Below are 19792 nucleotides of genomic sequence, written 5' to 3' on the forward strand. Positions count from 1 at the left end.
GCTGCCTTTATAACAGGTAGGTGACACCAGATCACACTCTAAGAGAAAAGGCACCGTTTCTACCATCCACTTTCTCTGAGCCCATGGATCAATCACCAATTATGTTTTTAAGTTTCTAGCAAGTCAGGTTGCTAGATAAAATACAGGTCACCCGGGCTTCCCTGGCGGTGCAGTGGTTGAGAGTCCGCCTGCCGATGCAGGGGACATGGGTTCGTGCCCCGGTCTGGGAGGATCCCACATGCCGCAGAGCGGCTGGGCCTGTGAGCCATGGCCACTGAGCCTGCGCATCCGGAGCCTGTGCTCCGCAACGGGAGAGGCCAAAACAGTGAGAGGTCCGCGCACCGCAAAAAAAAAAAAAAAAAAAAAATTATACGATTAAATTAAATGGTATGAAAAATTATGGGTGATATATCAAAATATAATACAAATTATTAATAATAAGAAATTATTCATTGTTTATCTGAAATTCAAATTTAACAGGGCATCCTGCATGATTATTTGCTAAATCTGCCAACCCTGCTATCAAGGGAATTTCCAAGCACACAAAAGTAGAAAGGATAGTAGCAGAAACCCATGTGTAACCATTCCTCTGCTTGAACAATTATCAATATTTTGCCCCAATGATTTTTTTATTTAAATTTTGTGCCTACCATTAGGTTCTATGCAGTGAGAGATACAGAAAAAATTATGTCCTTAGTAGCTTCTGGTCAAGTTGAGGGTACATGATAAACATTCAAGAAGTAAAAGCATATAATAAAAGCTAAAGCATATAATTCTGACTGTAAGTTCCACAGGAGTTCATGGAAGGGAGCATCAGTGTTGACTGAAGTGGTCTTGGATAAAGTGAGCCTGGAGTTGAGACTGTGTTAGGCCTGGTAAAATCTGTATAAATAAGGAAGAAGTGAGCAGGCTGTCTAGGTATGGTAACCAGCATGACCAGGTTTATTCACTTGGCTCTATAAAAGTCTCTCTCCATTTGAAAGCACTCACCCCTCATGCTTCACACTTTAATCCTCCGGGCCCACAGCAGGGCCCACAGCAGCTGTCTCACATCAGGCTAATAGACATCAAGCACTACTGCAAATTACATCATCAGAACCGATTAGCTCTTGAACATGTCAGCACAATGGCTGCTCCATCTTCTCCGGGTGACTCGTTAGTTAACCTCTGCAATATGCTGTCTTTGACATCATTGGGGAGTTCAATCTTTCCTTGATTGAAAGTAGCCCTGGGGAGAATTATAAATTGGTAAGAGAAATAAAATTCTATTCCATCGGCCAGCTTTATGCTAATGCTTATGAAATGCTATGGCTACTTGAGCCTATAGGCACATGTCAAATAATTAAGAAAAATGAAGGATGATGCTGTATCTTATCTCTTGAATTACATTAACATTAAAATGGTCTACGCAAGTGACAGTAACACAAAATGTGGGGTCTTATAATTTAATAAGTTTTCACTTTTTAATTCCTCTCAACTTTAAATGCAACTAATTCAAATACTAAGGATGAAAAAATTTTAAATACTTTATTGAAATAAAATATAGATACAGATGAAGAAACATTAAATGACCAGTATCCTCAGAAGCCCCCTTCATGCTCCCTTCTGGAAAGTCACCACCCCCAACAAAAAAGTAACCAGTATCCTGACTTCAAACACCATAGAATACTTTTGCCTGGTTTGCATTTTATGTAAACAGAGTCATACAGTACGTACTCTCTTCTGTGTATGGCTTGCTTCACTCAACATCACATTTGTGAAATTCAAGAGATGCTAATTTTAAAATGACTTTTGTTATTAAATAAGTAATATCTAGTCAACATTAAAAAATTGGAAAACACACCATCATTTTTAATTAGTTTAATGTCTGTACATAATTTATTTGATCAAGATTATAAGCTTTTACAAAGGTCCTGCATAAAAAGTTCTCATTTTTTTTTAATTCTAAAGAGAGCAAATATCCATTTCTTTTTTTTTTAATTGAAGTACAGTTGATTTACAGTGTTGTGTTAGTTTCAGGAATACAGCAAAGTAATTCAGTTATATATATAATATATATATATTCCTTTTCAGGTACTTTTCCATTATAGATTATTACAAGATATAGAATATATCAATAATTCCCTGTGCTATACAGTAGGTCCTTGTTGTTTATCTATTTTATGTATAGTAGTGTGTATCTGTTAATCCCAACTCCTAATTTATCCCTCCCTCCCACCTCCTTCCCCAGAAAAGTTCTCATTTCTTTTTGATCTTTTTGTTAATCCTTTTATCCTGGCCTATTATTATGACTATTAATCCCATTTCTCCAAAACTTAATCCTTAGTCAGCTCCTAGTGCTTTACAATCCTTGCAGCATGTTTATAATAAGAAGAGGAATGTAAGAATAAGATACAGAAGTTTATTTTCCAGCTGGTGTGCTCACTGGTAGCTGGTAGCCACTAGGGAAGTAGTTATGTTGCCAGCTCTGCCCCCGTAAGGACATCTGTCATCTGTCAGAGCAACACTCTAGGGCTTGCTCAGAAGAGTGGGTGTACATCTAGGACTTAAAGTCAAGAATCAAGGTTTGATTGTGTCTACTCACCTCATTATAAGCATTACTCCAATTCAAAATTGTCCATCTATCTCATAAACTACCCAGTAAGCACAGGAACCTCCACCCTTGGCAAGACATTGTGTAGATTTGTGGCTTAATTGACCAGGCATAATGTAGTGCACAGGTGCCTGTCACATAAGTTAACTCACCGTGAACCACAACCGTGCCCAGCATTGCCCTGAGATACAAGCTTTTTTTCCCAATTTTTAAAATTGTGGTAACATACACATATAACATTTACCATCTTAATCATTTTTAAGTGGTACTAAGCGGTACCAAGTACATTCATGTTGTTGTGCAACCATCACCACCACCTATACCCAGAACTCTTTTCATCTTGCAAAACTGAAACATTGTACTCGCTGACTAGTAACTCCCCATTCGCTCCTCACCCCAGCTCCTGGCAACCACCATTCTTCTTTCTTTGAGATACGGACTTTTAAAATACAAAATGCAAAATTCTTTCTCATACACTTTAAGCCAGGCTCCTGGGACACAAGTTTTCCTTATCGGAAGTCGTTCTCTGCCCTCCAGGATGAACCCCAGCTCATTACCTCCTGCTGTCTTCATCTTTACAGAGGTCATCATCCTAATGTCTGGATCCCCTTTGGTGAAATCAGACCACTTAGGCAGGAAGGAGAGGTTACTTCATTTAAACCTAAGGACCTAGACAGTATCTCACCCTCAGCCATCTCTTAGTGTCAATTCCAGTTCTTCCCATTCCAGAAAGTGCTCCAGTGGATTGCACTGGTTCACACGGGGCCTTCTGCTGACTTAGGAATCTTCTCAAACTCCACGTGGCAGGATGGGCTGTGAGTAACTGCTTTCTCCAACTAGGTAATTTCTGACCTTGCTCTAAGATTCAGTCCTTTACTTCTTATTTCTTGGCTACTTATCCTGCCTGACCCAATGGATCTGCTGTTAACTAAAAGCCCTGCCATCAGAGACTTCCAGCCATAGCTGGTTGAGAAGATCAGCAATGATCTCCCCAAAATGCAATCACAAAACTGGACAAAACTGACCAAAACGAGACTTCTCTGGCGGTCCAGTGGTTAAGATTCTGCGTTCCCAATGCAGGGGGCACAGGTTCCATCCCTGGTCAGGGAACTAAGATCCCGCATGTTGCAGGCCTTAAAAAAAAAAGACCAAAATAACCATTTCAGCCTTCTGAGAATAGATCAAAGACACACAACAATCTGAAAAGTGCTCATGCTTGAACTTCAGGTAAGAACAGTGGGAGTCTGTGGCATTCTGGCCCCTCCCATTCTCCTCCCTGCCCCCACCCCAGGTTGGCCAATGTAGATGTTCTGTCAGGGCAGAGCAGGCTGTCAGTACCAACAATACCTCTGCCACAGTTGAAGGGGCTCATTCAATTTGGAGTGCCCATACCTACAGGGAGAAATGAAGATTACCAGAGATGATAATTATATGGGCTAATATAAAAGACTGCAGTTATCTATTTCTCATGTCTTAACTTCTTTAAATACATACAATTATTTAAAGCAATAATTACAACATTGTATCGTTGGTTTTATAGCATATATGACAATAATAGCACAAAAAGGCAGAAGGGAATAGAGAGATATTGAAGCAAAGTTTCTATATTTTTCTAGAATTAAATTAGTATTAATCTGAAGTAAATTGTGATAAATTAAGTTGCATATTGTAATCCTTAGATTATAATCCCTAAAAAAAAACTAAATTATTTTTAAAATTAACAGAATAATTTAACTGTTACATTGAAAATATTTAACACAAAAGAAGACAGTCAAGGCAGAGAAGAAGAATGAAAAAGAGAATTGAGCTATAGAAAACAAATAGATAAATGGCAAATATAAGTCCAACCATATCAATAATTACATTAAATGTGAAGAGTCTAAACACCCCAATCAAAATGCAGAGATTGTCAGACTGGATAAAAAGGCAAGATCCAACTATATGCTGTCTACAAGAGACACATCTTAGATTCAAAGACGTAAGTAGATTGAAAGTGAAAGGATGGAAAAAGATATTCCATTCAAACAGTAACCATTAGAGAACTGAAGTGGTTATATTAATATTAGACAAAACAGGCTTTAAGACAAGAAATATTACTAGAGACTAAGAGGGACATTTCATAAAGATAAGAGTCAATACATCAGGAAAATTTAACAATTATAAATATACGTGCACTTAACAACTAGGACTCAAAATACACCAAATGAAAACTGACACCTATCTCAGAAATAACCCAGGTGAAAAAAGGGGAGGCAGGGTTACTGTTTCCTGATCCCACCAACTCTGTCAGGTCCCTCACCTTATTCTGCCAAGTTACATAGCATTTATCTTGACGTGTTGTAATCATGGGTTTACTTATTTAGCTTACTTAGAGCCTTTTTGCCATTTGTATTCCCAGTGTATTGCACTCTTTAGGACATACAGTTCGTTTTTAAAAATTAATTGATTAATAAGTGAATGACAACCCAGGTAGAGTGGGGAGAAACGAAAGAGAGTATGGCATATTCCAGAAACTCTGATGCCTTCAGTAGCATTTCCCAAATTGAATTCCTTGAGATGTTAATAGAGTTTGGTGCTCAAACTTGACCAACTCTGTTCATTTCTTGGACATTCTCAATGCATATTACTGTGTAGAAATGTGTTTTCATCCTTTCTCAAACTCACTTGCCCAGACTTTTATTAATATCTTGAGGAAGTACAGCTCAGAACAGCATTGGGGATGCTGACCTAGAGAGTAGGATAGCTATGAGGGGTTGGTGGGAGAAGAGCCCACAGAGTTGGGTTGCGGCCAGGCCATGAGGAACCTGTTATGAAATATAAGGAAACTTGAACTTTACTTTGCAGACTACATGTAGTCATTGAAAGATTTTAGACAAGGGAGTAACATTGTCTAAATTACATTTTATAAGGATCATCCTGGCAGTAACATAGATGATAAATTGGAGGGAGGCCCAACTAGAGGCAGAAGGACTGGTTGGAAGGTGATGGCAGTGATCCAGGCAATAAATGATGAAAGTCTGGACTATGGCAAATGGGAGCAGGGAGGAGGGACTAAATTAAGAAAACATATTTAGGAAGCAGAGTTGATAGATCTTTGTGATCAATTGCATCTAAGGGTGAGAGAGAGGGAGATATCCGTGAAACATTCCAGTTTTCTGACTTGGTGGGTGGTGGTGATGTTCAGGAGATAGGGAAGAGAGGGACAGAACTATGGAGGAAGAGGTTTAGTTTGCAGTACCCAGGAGTGTCCAGCTGGAACTTCAGATGTGGAGCTCAGGAGAAAATTCTGGGCTAAATGTGAAGAGGGGAGAGTCCCTGGAATATTGGTTCAGTTGAAGCCATAGGTTTGGATTAGGCTACTCAGTAACAGTACATGGGATGAGGAGGAAGTGGGCAGGAGATTGAACTTTGGGGAACATCAATATGTAAGAGATTAACAGAGGAAGAGGACACTTCAAAGGAAGAAACGGAAAGTTAGAAGGGAAACCCAAAAGGATAACAGGAAACCAAGGTGGGTAGGAAGAGAATATGATCAGATCAACATCTAAAGCTAGAAAATCAGAAAAAAAGATGAAACATGATAAGGAAAGGAAAGTACCGTTGTATTTGAGAATTTGAATGTAATTGTTAACTTTAGGAGAGAAGTTTCAGTGGAGTGGTGGACTGGGGTAGAGATAGTTGAAAGTTAAGTTAGGGTGAGCCAAATGATGATAGATCGAATTAGAGGTGAGGAAGTGTGGATGAGGAATGCATATAACTCTTCCAAGAAATTTAACTTTGAACAGAGAGCAAGAGAGGGAGAGAACAGTAGTTCAAGGGCTGGGGTTTTCAGAGATGCTGTTTTCTTAAAGCTGAATGACATTTAAAAAGAGGGGAAAGCCTGCGGATATGCCCAGGGGAAGCCAGAGAGTGGGAGCAGGTGACATGGCAGGGGACTGAGCAACACCGCTGAGGAGGCAGGAGAAGTGGTACAGGTGAGGCCCCTGCAATAGACCCAGCAGTATTTTCTTACACCAGTCTTTTCACCGTCATTTGGTGAATATCCCTAGACGCAATTTTTAGAATAGATTCAGTAAATTGGGTAGAGAAGTCATCTTACATATTTTTGGATTCCCTACCATAGTATTTACATGCGGCAGGTATCCCTGAAATTTTTTTTTTTTTTTTTTTTTTTTTTTTTTTTGCGGTACGTGGGCCTCTCACTGTCGTGGCCTCTCCTGCTGCGGAGCACAGGCTCTGGACGCGCAGGCTCAGCGGCCATGGCTCACGGGCCCAGCCGCTCCGCGGCATGTGGGATCTTCCCGGACCGGGGCACGAACCCGTGTCCCCTGCATCGACAGGCGGACTCTCAACTACTGCGCCGCCAGGGAAGCCCTCCCTGAAATTTTTTAAATTCATTAAATCATTCCTCTGATCAATAATCAACAACACCCTATTGCTTACAGGGAATAAAATAAAAACTAATTCAAGCCATTCAGAATCTAGCTAAAACCTTGGTCTCCAGCCTGCTTCTGCTGCAGCTGCCCTCCCCAGCCAGGCTGCTGTGTTGGCTTTTGCCCACAGACATGCCTTGCTCATCCTGCGCCTTTGCCCTGCTCTCACCCCATCGCAATACTGTCCCTCTCTTTACTTATAGGGAGACTGAGAATAAAATTCCAACCTGTCATGGCCTACGAGGTCCTCTGGGACCTGCCTTCTGCTTATGTCTCCAATTACGAATGCAACCACTCTCGCCTTGCTCTCTTCTGTTCCTCCAATAGGGAAGTATTTTCTTGCCTCCAGATATTCACGCTTACTCTGACCACTGCCTGGAATGTTCTTTCCTTAGCACTTTTCGTGGCTGGCTCCTTCCCATCTTCGGGTCTCATCTCATCTGATCAAAGTAGATCTGTATAAAGTAGATCCCCCACCCCATTATGAGTGATCATAATATACTTTTAATTCCTTCAAAGCACTAAGAACAATCTGTACTTATTTTATTCATTTATTTGTCTGCTGTCTTTCCTCTTTCCCCCAACAGGATGGAAGCTGTACTTGATCTATCTTATCTCCTCTTTACCCTGCAGTGTCCAGTACAGTGCTTGACAAGTGCTTGACAAATACGTTTCATGAATGAATGAGTGAATGAATGAATAGTTCCTCCATAGTTTCAAACTCCAGCTTAAATCCCCACTCCATAGTGAATGATGATAATAGCTTATATGTATTGAGTGCTTACCTTGTTCCAGTGGTTACATATATTATCTTACTTGATGAGCCCCCTTCTCTTCACTCCCAATTTACCTCCTGTAATCCACATAGTTATTATTCAGGCCATGCAATTTAGCCTCTTGCTTTGTTATTTAATATATTCCTTTTTTTTGCTCCAGTGAAATAAAAATTCTTAGTGCTCCCCCATAGCATACAGAGAGTGCTCAAAGTATGCTGAGCGGCTGAAAATGGCCCCCCAGGGTTATAACATTAACATAATAAGAATGTTGATAAGTTGTCTTTATTATAAACTTCAAACCACTCATCCACTCATTTAAACTTCGAATCTAACTCAGCTTGCAAGTGGACAAACTCTATTCTACCTGTCGAAAGACATTCTAAAATGCCGAAAATGGTTAAGACAAGACAGTTTGCGTTTTGAGGTAGAAGACATGCAGTTCAACACCTCATTTTCCAGAAGAATTTCCTAAAGTCTTAACGTTCTAGAAAGGATTGTCTAGTTTGTCAAACATGCTTGCAAAACCAAGTTATTTCACATTGAGAAGCCATAAGAAAGGTTCCTAGCATTGTGTTGACTGTTGGGTTTTGAAATATCTGCTTTGCAGTGTTGTGGAATCCCCAGCTGAAAAGCCGTCCAGTCCCTTTGCACATCTAGGCAGTGGCCTGAGGAAACTGGAATCTATCCTGATGGAGATGACAGGGAAGAGGATCCTCCCAAACTCCTCTAGATGCTTCAGCAGTCTAGAAACTTCCATTCCACACCCTACTCCACATTTTGAGCTGAGATCAAAAGGAGCATCCCTAGACTCCAAGGAGTCCTTCCTTCACTGTAAATGATGACCTCAGGGGCAGTCTGCTCTGGTCACCCCAACTGGGTGTGACCCTCCCCAAGGCCAGCAGTAAGCTTGGAGTCCCCAAGGGCCGTTGTTTCCAGCACTCTACCCTTGAGAGTCATAAAAGTCATCGCTGAAAACTTCTCGGGCTCTGCACACACCCAGTAGTGATTTTCTTCTTGAGTTCCACCCTAGAGCCGATGTGTACAGTCAAAAAATGTCGCCCAACCTGTCTTTCCCCATCTTACAAGTCAGCTGGAAGCACCCGTCCTACTGGGTGTCATACTGGGTGTCCTTCCTTGAAGAGAACCTCCCCCTATTAGAAAGGTGTCTTCTCTTAATTAAATCTTAAACTTGACAGATCCAACTGTTCATCGCAGTAGAGTCTGGGCAATGCTTTACCAAGGATTCTGTTTGTTAGCTTCTTCAGTGGCCAGGGATGTAATTAAATTAAATGCCGTCGTTCTAATGACATACATTTTCTGTTCCAGCTGCTTGAAGTTCCTTCTCTGCTTAACAGTTTAGCAATTATCTCTTTGGCCACCACTGACCTCCCCTGGGAATGGCCTGCCAACATGACCTGTACTCCTGACATTTTAGAGGAGTAAATTAGGAAGAACTCCTGCCATCTCAAGTAATGTCATGATGTGGCTTATTTATTTATTTATCAGAATGCAACATGGCTATCTCTTCTCACTTTAAATTAGGACTACTGGGGACAGGCACCATCAAGGTGGCCATCATTTACCAGAACGCCAGTTTCCAAAATTCTTAAATGTACAACATTCCGTAGTATAGACATTGTAAGAGGAAGGGAGACAAACTTTGTCATGATCCTGCAAAGAAGGCTAGTCTTGGGCAGAGCGAAGGCCTCGCATTCCCTCAAGGGCTCAAATTTAGATCCTGACATTATCTAAAGTGAGACTGTACAGTACCAGAGATTGCGTGTGTTAATAAATCATTTATCAAGTGTAAATAAACATTTTAAATACGCCACAATGTAATCCTGCTTTTGTATTGCTTTGTTTATGTGTTCATTTACAATATCAGGGACGGAAAAAAAAAAAAAGTTGTCTGAACCAGTCCCAACCTCTCGGAGGTCATGGCTCAGGGACCCACGACTAGTGGGGTCGGGATGAAAGGGGGACTTGGAAGGCGGGGTTTGGGCAGCAGGAGTTTCAGGGCCAGCTCCCAGGCCTCGGTGATTTGGGCTCTGCGCTCCCGCGGAGGCTCAGGGAAAGCCCTGCTAGAGTCAAACGGGCCCCGCGTAGCCCTGCCAACCCCGCCACCACCTGGAAGAGAGCATCCGGCGAAGCAGCCGCGAGACGCAAAATGGGGCGTGGCCGTGGGCGGAGTGGGGCGTGGCCTCGTGGGGATGGGGCGGGGCCTCGGGCGGCGCGAAGGAAAGGCCGGGGCGGGGACATAGTGGCTGGTCTGGCGCGAGGGATGGTGTCAGGCCCTGCCCCCACCCCCCGCTGGGAGCACCAGAGGTGACCTCGGCCTAGCGCTCCTGCTCCGGGCGGGGCCGGCGGCGGCGCCTCCAGGCCGTGGGCGCCAGTGGCCTGCTAGCGCCGGAAGGGCCGGGCCTGCGCGCTCCGGGGACTTGCGGGCCGACGGCGCGGGCGCGGGCCCGGCGGGAGGGGCTACGGCTGATCTGTTTTTCGTTTCCTCTTACACCCTTTCTCAGTGTCATCCTGAACACCGGAAGGTGCAGCGGCAGGGCTACGGACAGACCCACCCACTCTGCCCCTCTGTTGTGTGGCCACGAGGACGCCCATTCCTCTCTGGACTCCACCCATTAAAGCGGTTTCAGGGTACGCATATGGCCATCTGTCCCCAGAGTGAAAAGTCGGTGTTTAACCGTTTAGAAATGGGAACTTTTGGAGAAGGAGAAACACTCCCATGGGGCAGAGGAGTTTCCTGGGGAAGAGGCATAAGGAATTCACGGGTCCTCACTCGAGAAGCACCTCTTTACAGGTCCCCCGAGCGCGCAGGCCTGGCCCTTCTGGCGCTAGGAGGCCACCGGCGCTAGGAGGCCCCTGGCGTGCAGTTTGACAGGCCCCGGACCCCTGGATTTACCCCTTCCAGAGTTCGGGATGCTCGTCTGGGAACAGCTTAGGGGCCGGGCGGATTTCATCCACTTTAACAGCTTTGCGTCCTGATTTTTGTCTCCCATCTAGCTCTTCGGCTCTAGGTGCAGAGCTTCTCAGGGTTGGCTGGAAGCCACAGCCCAGCCTCCTGATGCAGTCTGAATCCAGCCGGTGTGAAGAGGAAACTCCTTCCCTCTCGTGGGGTTTGGATCCTGTGTTTCTAGCCTTCGCCAAACTCTACATCAGGGATATCCTGGACTTGAAGGAGTCCCACCAGGTGCCAGGTATGTGGCTGGTCGGCCTGGTGTGCTGCTCTGTGCTGCATCTGCACCCCACCCACCCTTCCCCAAAGCTACAGAAATCTGGGGCTTAGGGGCTTAGCAGAGCCTTTCCAGCTGCAGGCTTTGAAATTGACATAACCTGGATCCTCAAACAAGTTCATTTCTGTGCAAGTAAAAGCAGTCTCTTTTTTATTTTTTAAATAGATGCTTGGGGGAGTAACTTGGTACTAAAGAATGTTTTTTACCTGGGTTTGAGGTCTTTCATATTTAAAAATACTCAGTTTTTCTCTGGACCTTCTTGTGGTGGAAAGCTCAGGCCTTGCTCCCTTTCCTAACTTCACCACTTACCTGGCCTGGGCATGTGACTCACCTGTAAAGTTTAGGTGTCTTCATTGTAAAATGAGGATTAACCGTGCCTGATTTTCTTGTGGGGTTTGGTTTTATTTTGAATAGATGAGAATCAAAATAAAATAAACTCCTTGAGAGGGAGGACATCATGTGCCTTGTTCATCTATGTAATCCCAGCACTTAAACAGTGCCTGGCCTCTGGTAGGCTCTCAAGTAGTAGTAATTGGAGCAACATTTTTTTAAATTAGAGTGGTGGTCACTAAAAATAGGATCTTCATACCCCCAAATATAGCAAATATAGTTTAGGGTAAATTTAAGTAATTTACATAGTTGTGGATGTATCTTCACATGTTTACTGTGCTATATGAGAAGTTTGGTTAACCTCTCTTTGCTATTTTGAATGAATAGAAAGCTATGAGTCAGAAGTAGTTCAGAATCTCAAGCATGCAGTTTTAATGAGACCACATTTTGTGTGTTTCCCGTTCTATGTACAGATATATTTGGATGACCTTATACTAAAGCCTTTTGTACAGATTTTTCACCACACCTTCATTTTCTAAGTATTGTTGGAAATGATCTGGTTTTTTCCTTGGAAGGCAGCCATCCTCCCCCACTGTTGTCTGTTTTCCAGAACAGTCTGGTAGTCTTCATAGCTCATCTCCTCAGGAAGAAATTAATTCACACCAAATGCCAGGCTTGCGTAAAGATCTTCTGTAGGTACTCAAGGAAGTATCAGGGATGCTATAGGAGCTTAACTCTTCCTGTGGGTGAAGAACTGTATAATGTATTAACAACAAACCAAGGAAAACTTCTCCCAGTGATCTTTGTTATGTCGCTGGTGGTAATGTTTCAGATGTAGTTTTTAAAATGAAACTGTTGTCAAACCCCAGTTTGTGTGCCTGACACACAATGAGTCCAAACAAACCAAAACGTTGGAGTTTGGAGCAGAGAGAGGTTTATTGCAAGGGCCAAGCAAGGAGAACAGGCAGCTCAGGCTCAAAAAACCCGAACTCCCTCATGGTTTTCAGGGAAGAGTTTATTTATGTATGTATTTATTTATGGTTGTGTTGGGTCTTCATTGCTGTGTGTGGGCTTTCTCTAGTTGCGGCAAGCGGGAGCTACTCTTCGTTGCGTTGCACAGGCTCCTCATTGTGGTGGCTTCTCTTGTTGCAGAACATGGGCTCTAGGCGCACGGGCTTCAGTAGTTGTGGCACGTGGGCTCAGTAGTTGTGGCACACAGGCTTAGTTGCTCCGCGGCATGTGGGATCTTCCTGGACCAGGGCTCGAACCCACGTCCCCTGCATTGGCAGGCGGATTCTTAACCACTGCGACACCAGGGAAGTCCCCCCTCAGGGTAGAGTTTTTAAAAGCAACATTTGGGGTGAGGGCTACAGGGTTTATGACCTTCTTCTGATTGGTTGGTGGTGAGGTAACAGTGTGGTATTCCAGGAATTTCAATCATCAACCTTCTGGTTCTGACCAATCTGGGGTGTCAGCTTGTAGTTACCATACTCCACCTGGGTGAGGGTCTTAGTTCCTGCAGAACAACTCAAAGATGTATATCAGACTATTAGGTATATCCCTTGAGGGGGAACTAGAACTCTGTTTGATTGCTGCACTATTGTTTCTTGACTGCTTTTTCTTTGCTTCTGCATTCCCTCACTCCCCTAATTAGTAACTACTTGAACCTGCCCTTTGGAACTCAGGGAGGTCTAGGATCCTGAAGCCTTTTTCCTACAAAAAAGAAACGATGGGGGCTTCCCTGGTGGCGCAGTGGTTGGGAGTCCGCCTGCCGATGCAGGGGACATGGGTTCATGCCCCGGTCCTGGAAGATCCCACATGCCGCGGAGCGGCTCGGCCCGTGAGCTATGGCTGCTGAGCCTGCGCGTCCGGAGCCTGTGCTCCACAACGGGAGAGGCCACAGCAGTGACAGGCCCGTGTACCGAAAAAAAAAAAAAAAAAAAAAGAGACACGGAAATGCTTTTGTATCCAGGAGGGCCCTGCTTGGTTTCAAAACCTCATGGTTGAAGAAGACATTAACCATAATTTCATAGAGTGATCTTCTTTAGACTATACTCTAGGGTTCTGAGGGGTGGGAAATGCTACTAGTTTAGGTTTTTATTTTTGTATTGTTTTGTTGTTGTGTTTGGTTTGGTTGTCATAAAAAAAAAGTAAACCTTTTATTTTGACCGCATAAAATTTAGAAATGTTTAAACAGCAAAGAATATCTTACACACACAAAAAGAAATAAATGTGTAATGAAGAATTTGGCTGGCCTGTGTTCGAGGTTCCTGGAAGATGTTTGGATTTCTGGAATGATAGGAGTGTTTTTGTTATTCATGGTGGACCCCTTGAACCACATCTGAGTTTATGCTGATGAGGTGCCTCATGCTGGGCCGCTAGGTAGTTTCAGGGTGGGGGCCTTTCAGGCCTGAAAAACCAACCATGTGATTAGAGGGTTGGCTTTGAGCCAGGGGACATCAACCCAGCCCCGCAGGAGGGGAGGGGGACTGGAGATTGAGTTGTCAAGTGGGCAGTGATTCAGTCAATCTTGCCTATGTAATGAAACCCTAATTAAAACTCTGGACATTGAGGCTTCGGTGAGCTTTCCTGCTTGGTAATCATACTTGATGTGTCAGGGTGATGTGTCCTGAGGACATGGCAGCTTTATGCTTAGACTCTCCTAGACCTTGTCCTATGCATCTCTTCATTTGGCTAGTCCTGGTTTGTCCCCTTCATTATAAAACTGTAATCTTAAGTGTAGCACCTTCCTGAGTCCTGTGTGTCATTCTATTAAAGTATCAAACCTGAGGTTGTTGTGGAGGGTGTTGGTAGCCAGTTGCTCAGAAGTGTGCATGGCCCGAGGACCCTCAAACTTGGGGCTGATGCTTGAAGTGAGAGTCTCTTGTGGGAGACAGTGTCCTTAACCTGTGAAATTCAACCTTACCCTGGCTAGTTAGCGTCTGAATTGCCTTGCAAAGTGGTTGTAGAATGTCAACTCCCCGAAATTAACCTGTGAATTTAGAGTTAAACTAATAGAATATCGTGAAGTTTGACTGTGGTGGTTTGGTTAGGGATGTGTCCCCCGTGTCCCCTGCATTGGCAGGCGGATTCTTAACAACCTCGCCACCAGGAAAGTCCCAAAAGTACTTTTAAAAAAGAGAAAAAAGGCAGATGTCTTGCTGTGGGTGTGGCTGTCACTGCTGTGAAAGCTGAATCAAAGCTACCTGTGACCCTGGGTCCCTGAGCCCTTCCAGAGTGACCCGCCTCCTTCCTGGGCACCTGATGATCCAGGGGATGGATCCCCTGATATGGTTGGAGCTCTGGAGGCTGCATGTAGAACAAAGGCAGCAGGAGTGAAAGGACCACTTGGGAAAGGCTGCAAGTTAAACTCAGCATTAGCCAGTATCTGTTGTTATTTTCTTTTCTTAGCTCATCAAGCTTTCTCTCAGTCGATAGAGCTGCCATCCAGCTTTCTCAAGTTCTTTTCCCATAGAGGAGATTCTAGTGTGAAGGAAGTGGTTCTCTCCATTGCTTTTTCCATGTCCTCCTTTTTTATTTTTGTTTTTTTTATTTTTTGGCCACACTGTGCAGTATGTGGGATCTCAGTTCCCTGACCAGGGATCAAACCTGCACCCCCTGCATTGGAAGCGTGGAGGCTTAATCAGTGGACCACCAGGGAGGTCCCATCCATGTCCTCCTTCTTCTTGTTCAGGTTGTGCTTCTGACATGTATAGTTCAAGTTTCTATACACTGGGGCAACTTTCTTCTCTGTTTCCAAGCAGTTTATATCCTCCTCAATCAATTTTCTCTTTGTGATTTTATTCAAACCATCTGTTATTTTCTGCTAACTTGTCCTCCATTGTTCTTTTTGTGTTGCTTTTATGATGTTTTTCCTTGTTTTTTGCATCATTGAGCGACTCTCTCCTTGAAGATGAGCATTGTCAGTCTATGAGATGAAAGTTTAGGGGCTTCCTTGGTGGCGCAGTGGTTAAGAATCTGCCTGCCAATACAAGGGACACAGGTTCGAGCCCTGGTCCGGGAGGATCCCACATGCCGCGGAGCAGCTAAGCCCATGCGCCACAACTACTGAGCCTGTGCTCTGGAGCCCGTGAGCCACAACTACTGAGCCCACGTGCCACAACTACTGAAGCCTGTGTGCCTAGAGCCCATGCTCCACAGCAAGGGAAGCCACCGCAATGAGAAGCCTGCGCACCGCAACAAGGAGTGGCTCCCGCTTGCCGCAGCTAGAGAAAGCCCGCACACAGCAGTGAAGACCCAATGCAGACAAAAATAAATTAAAAAATTAAAAAAAAAAAAAAAGTTTAGGGGGCTCCCTTTTCTTTTTTCAAGAAAGTCTACTGTGTCCTCCAGTGGAGGCCTGTTCAGGTTTTTTCAAGTGTTGCCCAGTGCAGAGTTGGTAATGTTGGAGGACTGGCATCTACCACAGGTGACTTGACGACTTTGTTGGCTTGTGTCGTCAGTCCAGTCTTCTCTGTATACTTGCCTTTTCTGTGTACTTCAGCCAAGGCAGAACACCTTTTGGCTGGCTCTTTTCCCCTTCTTAAAGCGTGTGGGCTCTTCATTATAAAAACCACCATAGCGGCACATACCAGGGTGTCCCAGGAAGACCCAAAGAATCCTGGGGCTTGTCTCAAGCTTTCAACATCACCAGTAGAGCACCCCACAGTGGCTTCTGGACCAGCTGGAAAGACTCTTCAGGGGCAGGCAGCAGGCCCTCCATGGGTCCACAGGGCCTCCCGCTGCTGGTGTCCTGGGAGCCACACCAGCCACGCAGAGCCCTGGGGGGTGTACCGTCTCTGATGGTACCAGGAGCACACTGTCTCTAATGGCCGGCAACCAGGACAGACCATCAGTTAGGCTGGGGGAGACAGAGGCCAGGCAGGTTCTAGGAAAGAGCTCTCTCTAACTTGGCTCTGCTCAGCGCACAGATAGAAAGTCCAGCGCATTTGGGGAAGTAGAAAGGGCTGACTGCAGCCAGAGACCAGTCTGGAGCTCAGGCCACCCTCATCCCCCCGCCCCAGCCCCACAGCAAAGCTGGACCAAAGCAGGGCCATACCATAGCCCGTCTCTGCACACAAGCATGTCAGGGCATGATGGTGGGGCACACTTCAGCACAGGATGCCATGCCCCTGACCCTGGCAGGCTCATTCTCCCCATTTAAACTTCCCTTCTGCTGCAGTAAGCCCGAGTCTGCCAGCAAAGGTCCTATGGGGGTCACCCTCCCCTGAAGGTGCCCTCTCTCCTTTGTGTCTGATCAGTGCAGGCAGGCAGGGCTGGAGGACTGAGGGTCTCCCCACAGGTCATCACAGGGTTTCAATGGTAAGAACTCAGGAGAAGTCAGTCAGAACTGTCCTGCTCTTAAGATTTCATGGATCTTCTGTGGAACCAGTTTGACCCTATTCAGTCCAAGTGTTCCTGGAGGGAAGCGATTCTGCTCCGGGGATGACACAGGGACCCAGGCTCCTTCCCTCATGTGGCTGTGCCGTTTCAGCTCTTGGCCCCCAAGGTTGCCCTCTGCACGGTCTCCAGTCCACTAAGTCATCTTTAGAAGTTTGCCTCTGCTAGGGGGAGGGCCTGGGTGAATTTGACATCTTCAAACCACGTCTCACTCCCCTGGAATCTCTGGCTAACTGAGGCTCAGAAGCTCCTTGTCCATCCCCTGGGGACTCGGGCGATTGGTCCCCAGCCCCTTTACCCACATGGGAAACAAGAGAACCATCAGTGGAGGCCATTCTGGGGGTTCTGAAGGGCTTCAGGGTTCAGGCTGCGGGGTCCCCTCCCCCCATGGATGTGGAGAAGACAGACTCTGACTATACTTGGCGAGGACCAGAGAGGGTGAGGGTGGCCAAATACCTGAAGTGATGACTGATTCTTTTTTTTTTTTTTTTTGTGGTACGCGGGCCTCTCACTGTTGTGGCCCCTCCCGTTGCGGAGCACAGGCTCCGGAGGCGCAGGCTCAGTGGCCATGGCTCACGGGCCCAGCCACTCCGCGGCACGTGGGATCTTCCTGGACCAGGGCACGAACCCGTGTCCCCTGCATCGGCAGGCGGACTCCCAACCACTGCGTCACCAGGGAAGCCCATGACTGAGTCTTTGTTTGCAATTCATGTATTTATTTGAAAAGGAAGTCGCCATTTAAAAGTTTATAGCCTCTTTCTGAAAGTAAAGAATTCGGTCATCGTAGGGAGAAAAAAAATGGCTGGAGAGGATTTTAGTCCAGACTCTTTAGCTGCAGGTGACAGGAACACAACGCAAGTAGCTTAAGCCCAAAGAGGCAGTTCAGGTAAGGATGTTGGGGGCCCCACGGGAGCCGGGACAGCGCTGGGGTCTCGGATGGGAATTGAGGGCTCACCGCTGCCAGGAGTCCCTCTGTTCCATCTCCGTCACGGAGTCCAAAAAAGGCCTCCGGGAGTCGGTGGGTAGGGTTCTTCCTCTCACGCTTCTCCTCTGGCGGGAACCTGCCTGCTGGCATCTGTTGCCTAGGCTTTGAAAATAGAATTTTAAAAAGAGAAGTTTTTGAGTCGTAATCTACTGGCCCCAAAGGGTAGTGTTTTGTAACCTAATCATCTTCTCTTTTTCTTAAAAAAAAAAAAGTGCTACTGCTAATTCGTAGAAATGATGACTGGTTTCCTAGAAAAGCCAGAGAAGCCTTTTCTCGTGGTTTCCTCTCTTTCCTTTTCCAGTCCCTCAAAATACAGTACTGTGTTGTGTCTCATAATACTGCCGCTGTTTTTAGGCCCTTATGAGAGTTCTACAGGCAGGTGCATTTCATTCTCACAAGTGGAAAGAAGATTGACCACATCTAGTTGGACAATATTGGTTTTCTCTTTTCTGTGCTAGTACAAGCTTCTTTAAAGCCACACTTTCTACTTATAACCCTTGAGGAAAAGACATCTGAATTTCTTGGGGTTTGGCATTTGTCAAGAGCTGATTCTTAAGTCTGAAATTTTAGCAAGCAGCATGCCACTGATTTTTGACACAGTTAACATTTACTGAAGCAGAAAATGTCATCATACGTTATATGGACTTTGCCTTTTTTTCCCTTTAATTTCAGGTGTATTTTTTTACAATGGGCATCCAATAAAACAGGTAGATATCTTGGGAACTGTAATTGGAGTGAGAGAAAGAGATGCTTTCTACATTTGTGGAGGTAAGAACAATTGTGTCTGACATTGAGTTTATGTGGAAGGACCCCACTTAACTGGACATTGTATTTGAAGCAACCCCAGCCTTTCAGAGCAGCTGGGGCCTCTCATAACCCCCATGCACTTGTCCTCTATTGGGAACCATTTGCAGCCACCAACATGGACTAAGTGTAAAATGAGGCAACGGGTGGGAATGATACTGATGAATATTGTCAGGTGACAGCTGCTGGGGAGCTAGGAGGCAGAAGAATTAAACTACAGTCTAGGGTCACTGGTTGATCAGGGACAGATACCTGATACCTAGGGCATAGCTATAAATAGCAAAGGATGGTGATATATGTTTATATTGATACCTTTAAAATAAAAAGGCCAGATTAACATAAAGTAGACTCTTTAAGAAGACAAGGAGATATGAAAAATAATTTATAAGATTTATATCCAGAACAGTTAAAAAAAAAAAAAGCTTTTTGGTACCCAAAGGGATAAATATCCATTATCGGAAAATTTCCCTTCCCTTTTGATGACAGAAACTAAATAAAGGGTTTCTGTAGTTTGGACACCAGTGAACTATTAGGATATGATTTTAGTGTCATGGGTCTTGACTTTTTTTTTGCATTGAGTTTAATGTAATCATTTTAATATATTGCCTAAGATTCTCTGTAGTTAAGAGGCCAAGCTGGATATTTTGTGGGAAGCTTAACTTTGAATTCCAACCTTTGCTATAATTGACATTGTCACTTTTTGTTGTATTCACTTGGATTTGTATTCTTTTTCTACTTGGGGAAAAACAGAAGGCAGTTGAACTAGGTGACCAAGAACATTTCATTGGCAGTCTGTGCATGACTGATAATTTACAGATACAATTTCTTCAACATATATTCATTTTCCTGGGGATGATTGTCTTGTGCTTATAAAATAACATGTGAGAGATGAGATTTCTCATGCCCTCTGCTTTTTCCCAGCTTGTATTTTTTTAAAACTCTGAAATAGATCACCTTGTCATGCATCCCCATACTGGATCTCTTCTCTGCTTTATTTTACCATAGATACTGGTTCTCTTTTTCTCCAGGCAGTTCAACAAACATTAACTAAGTTCCTACAGCATACCCAGCTGCTGGCAAGTACGTTATCTGTACTTCCTCTCCAAGTACCAGTGATGAAATGATAGTATCTGTCAGTTTACAGAGCACTTATGCATGCATAATTTCATGTTATTCTCCTCCCAGTCTTTTGAAATGGAAAAGACAGATTATTATTTCCATTTTAT

At 44.5% G+C, this 19792-nt stretch overlaps 1 protein-coding gene and 1 long non-coding RNA gene across 10 annotated transcripts in view; one reads left to right on the forward strand and one right to left on the reverse strand.

Annotated features, from left to right (window-relative positions):
- Positions 1–397: 397 nt before the first annotated feature.
- On the reverse strand, positions 398–6770 carry LOC141276800 (uncharacterized). The gene is made up of 3 exons (XR_012326913.1): positions 3619–6770; positions 991–1228; positions 398–882 (listed from the first exon to the last, which is right to left on the reverse strand). It is a non-coding gene; the product is annotated as an uncharacterized lncRNA (long non-coding RNA).
- A 3305-nt stretch (positions 6771–10075) lies between these two features.
- STN1 (STN1 subunit of CST complex) overlaps positions 10076–19792 on the forward strand; it is a 62929-nt gene continuing 53212 nt past the window's right edge. For 2 of the 9 annotated variants that reach the window (XR_002177288.3, XR_012326912.1), the window contains exons 1-3: positions 10079–10451; positions 10818–11011; positions 18435–18530. Coding sequence is in view for 7 of the 9 variants with exons in the window: in XM_073793996.1 (XP_073650097.1) it covers positions 10879–11011; positions 18435–18530 (229 nt within the window). In the remaining 2 variants the exon portion in view is untranslated. Of the gene's footprint in view, positions 10452–10817; positions 11012–18434; positions 18531–19792 lie in introns of all 9 variants that reach the window. The other 7 variants (XM_019939933.3, XM_073793997.1, XM_073793996.1 and 4 more) reach the window with 6 other exon arrangements.

This window comes from Tursiops truncatus, chromosome 16 (assembly GCF_011762595.2).
Source record: "Tursiops truncatus isolate mTurTru1 chromosome 16, mTurTru1.mat.Y, whole genome shotgun sequence".
Classification (NCBI taxonomy): Eukaryota; Metazoa; Chordata; class Mammalia; order Artiodactyla; family Delphinidae; genus Tursiops; species Tursiops truncatus.